This window comes from Caretta caretta, chromosome 12, assembly GCF_965140235.1.
Source record: "Caretta caretta isolate rCarCar2 chromosome 12, rCarCar1.hap1, whole genome shotgun sequence".
Taxonomy (NCBI): Eukaryota; Metazoa; Chordata; order Testudines; family Cheloniidae; genus Caretta; species Caretta caretta.
The window spans coordinates 19,760,683-19,764,594 of record NC_134217.1 but is presented as its reverse complement, the minus strand read 5'-3'; the positions used below and the strand labels follow the sequence as shown (position 1 = coordinate 19,764,594).

The 3,912-nt window shown below is 38.2% G+C and overlaps 1 protein-coding gene across 1 annotated transcript in view; it reads right to left on the bottom strand.

Annotated features, from left to right (window-relative positions):
• SHCBP1 (SHC binding and spindle associated 1) overlaps positions 1–3,912 on the bottom strand; it is a 32,235-nt gene that overhangs the window by 18,798 nt on the left and 9,525 nt on the right. The window contains exons 5-6 of the mRNA XM_048816779.2: positions 3,363–3,455; positions 93–326 (exon numbers count right to left, since the gene is read on the bottom strand). Coding sequence (XP_048672736.1) covers positions 93–326; positions 3,363–3,455 — 327 coding nt within the window. The remainder of the gene's footprint in view (positions 1–92; positions 327–3,362; positions 3,456–3,912) is intronic.

Genomic DNA, 3,912 nt, shown 5'->3' with positions numbered 1-3,912 from the left:
CTGAAACATGAGCAATAAACCATCAGATCTGTCCTAATGGAGAGCATTTCCTAGCTGGTTTCTTCTTTCTCTCTCACACACACACACAGTACCTCAAGAGAGGATTCTCAATGAGCTTTAGCTTTTGCTTCAGATGCTCTATCTCATCATACAGCTTTAAGCCTTCCACCATGGAGACATTTTCTGCCTCGGAGTCAGAGTCACTGCTTGATATGCCACTCCTCAGGTTTAAGAACTTCCTGTAGAGCACCTCACATTGAGACAGCAGATTGCGATAATCAGCAATGAGTCCAGAAGGGACACGATCCTCAAGTATGTCATAATGCCTACAATTCAAAGTGTAGAAAAGTTAGTGTTCCTCACTTTCCTGAAGCAGAGAGAACCTGATCCAAAGCCCATTTTAATCCATGGGAATCTTTCCACTGACTTAAGTGGGCTTTGAGTCAGAAGTGCTGAGCTCCCTGCATCTGACACCCCACTTCAAAGGGGCATGGCTGACAAAAAAAAAAAAACACATTTGTCTAAATATGTCAACCCCCGTTGTTACAATGCACACCCACGATTATTAGAGTTGAAAGAGTACACACAGAAAAAGGGAGAGAAATATTTTTTTAAAAATACAAAAAGATATACTTTTAAAAACCACAGGAATTACCAGGAGGCTTCAGAGGCACGTACATTACCAAGAACTATTTTTAAGTCACTACTTAAACACTGACTAGATGGTGCCCTTTCAAATGTGGGCTTTGAAATAGCAAAAGCAGAAGTTTGTTGAGCAAGAGAAAAAACACAACTCAGAGAAAGCGAGAGACAACAATTAGAACTGGATGATAGCAGTGAAAGAGCAGATGTACTATAAGATCAAATGTACCATCAAGGAGTCTCTCACACAAGAGACGGAAACGCTCCTGCGAAGTGGCTCTGCTGAAGACAGACAGAGTCACATCTTCCAGATAGAATATGGCTTGCTGAAAATTCCAAAGCAGTGGTGCTACAGTGATCACTCCAGAAAAAGATCAAACAATGAAAAGATACTTGAAAGCAAAAAGAAGAATCCTTCGTCATCTTCAGTACAATTGGAGGGGAAGCAAGTCAACCCCGTGTAATAACTCCATGCGCAGTCACTGAGGGGTCTTACTGGGAAGAAGAAAACATCCAAGGAAACTGAGGGCCAAGACAATTGCCAAGTTTCAATCACTCAGATGTTCACTAGAGGGCACTCAAAAACGTGCCATAAAGAACAAAAAGCTGGAGGCAGAACAAATATCCACGTGACTGTAACAGACAGACAGTAAAGTGGTACAAAAACCTCATAGCTAAAACAACTGTGCGGTGATAGTGTTATAAGATGCAGCATGCCTGGCGACAACACATGAATATACTTCAGAGTAGGTGAGGAACTAAAGGTAGCTGATTTTTTAATGTAATATAGAGAGGTACAATACTTGAAGAAAACAATGGAAACTGTACATAAGTTAACCCTAAAATGTGCATGCTCAATTTTAAGACTGAGCACTCTGGAGAACCTACAGTAGAACCTACAAACACCAAATTTACGAACTGACCAATCAACCACACACCTCATTGGGACCCGGAAGTATGCAATCAGGCAGCAGAGACCAAAAAAAGGAAAATACAGTACGATACTGTGTTAAACGTAAACTACTAAAAAAATAAAGGGAAAGTTAAAAAAGATTTGACGAGGTAAGGAAACTGTTTCTGTGCTTGTTTCATTTAAATTAAGATGGTTAAAAGCAGCATTTTTCTTCTGCATAGTAAAGTTTCAAAGCTGTATTAAGTCAATGTTCAGCTGTAAACTTTTGAAAGAACTTAACACCGTTATGAACATTTCAGAGTTACGAACAACCTCAAATCCTGAGGTGTTTGTAACTGAGGTTTTGCTGTAAAACTAAATGTTTACCAACCTTCAATAAAATACTTTACATTGAATTATTTAGCTGTTTCACAAGACCAGAACTTATATTTATAAAGTAAATAAAATCATTGATAAAGTTTGCAGTGCGAGGACTGTCTGCTTTAATTTAAACTCATAGGAGACCTTCTGAATAAGAATGTAAAACATTGCTTGTCTGCATGGATAGAAGGCTATGTTACCGCTATTTATCAGTTGACACACCAGTGCTTATATCAGAGCAGAAGAGCATATTAACTTCAATGTGGCTTAGAGTACAGGCTTGCTTCAAGCATAGTGTTGGGAATGAGAAAGGAAAATATTTACTCTTCATTGCAATACAAAACTGAAGCATTACGGTTCCCTTTTGGTTCCTCTCTAAAAATGCTTCTACTCCCATTTCAGCCCATTAGCTACCTTTAAAAAAAGTCTGATTGAATGGGATTAGATTCCTGTTTCATTAGATGCAAAGTATTTTTCCTCCAAGGAAAAAAAGCAACTCCTTCCTTCTGCCTCCCCATCTGCTGGCAATGTAGAAGCAGAAACACATAAGAAGTACTTCCATGTAACATTTCCAGACCTCAAAACATTTCCTCCCAGTTTTGTATGAGCTCAACATGGCCCAGGTATAACATGAAACTGAACTGTCATAATGAACTCCATTTCAAAGACTCACCACTTCAGAGTCATCTTCATAACAAAACCAGATTGGCATGCAATATGCATTCCTGAATTCCTATTCTAAATAATTATATGCAGAAAAGAATGGATTGAGGAAAACAGGCATGAAAATAATGGACTGACATATCGTCAAATATGAGGAAAAAGCCCTAGAGAATTGGTAAAGCTACTTTCCAGTGATTCATTTCAGGTATTTAAAAATGAGTTTCTAGTATATTTCCAGAACGTGCCCTTGTGTGCTGTTGAAGTTCCATATGGCTGGATAGTATTAAAAAACCACATTCAGAAAAACTTAATACAACGTAATCCTACTGGGGAAAGGATACACATGCCTCCTTCAGCATCACTAGGTTTTTCTTTTAAGTTTTCCTCTATATTCTGTTCCATTTGGGTTCTTATTCCACACCGAGAGGTCTCTGAGCAACACACACTCATCTTAATTAGGATTACATTTCACACTTGAAGTCAAACTAGTCTTATGTTTGAAAGAGGCTATACCTGGTTTTGGAACGCCATCTAATGGAAGGAAGAGGGTTGTGCCAAAAAAAAAAAAAAAAAAAAAGGCTAAGAAGAAAATAACCGGCAATGAAGTTGTAGGTTTCCCCTAGATCTCTTTCCAAATAAAAGATTTCTAGCAACTGATAGTAATCTGAAGCTGCAACAGCCTTGCTTTGCAAAGAGTTTTGCATGAATTTTGTTTTGTCAGTCACTACTCCAAAGCTTTCCCTTTCAGCCTTCTTTAAACTAAATGTTAAAGAAAGTCACTTACAGTCTCAGTCGAGGTTCAACACATCTGACAAAATAATCAAAGTCATCCTCATCCTCTTCATCCCAACTCCTCCAGATGTGCTGGTAGAAAAACCTTTTGAAATAAAGCAAGTAGTTAAGAGTGCGCTGTCCATCGATGAGCCCAGTCACCAAAAGTTAGGACTGAAAATAAAAATGCAATAAATTGAGGAAGACATCTCAAAATATTACACCTCTCTAATTCCCATATCACCCTCCTCCAAGCTATTCAGTACACAGAATTTCTTGATATTCCTTGTCTGCTGTAAACCCTATGGGTAAAGTTTTCAAAAATGCCCAGAATGACTTAAGAGCATAAGTCCCATTCATTTTGACTAAAGTTATGCTAAGCACCTTTTTGAAAATGGGATTTATATTGCTATTGACTTAGGCATTTTTGAAAATTTTGCTATGTGTCACTCCAATTCAAATTCTTCCACTGCCTCCTCTCACCTTCCACATTAAGTTTAGCATCCTCACCCTTCAAATGCTCCTTCTGGGCTTTGAGTTGATCAAACATCTATTAGCCATTA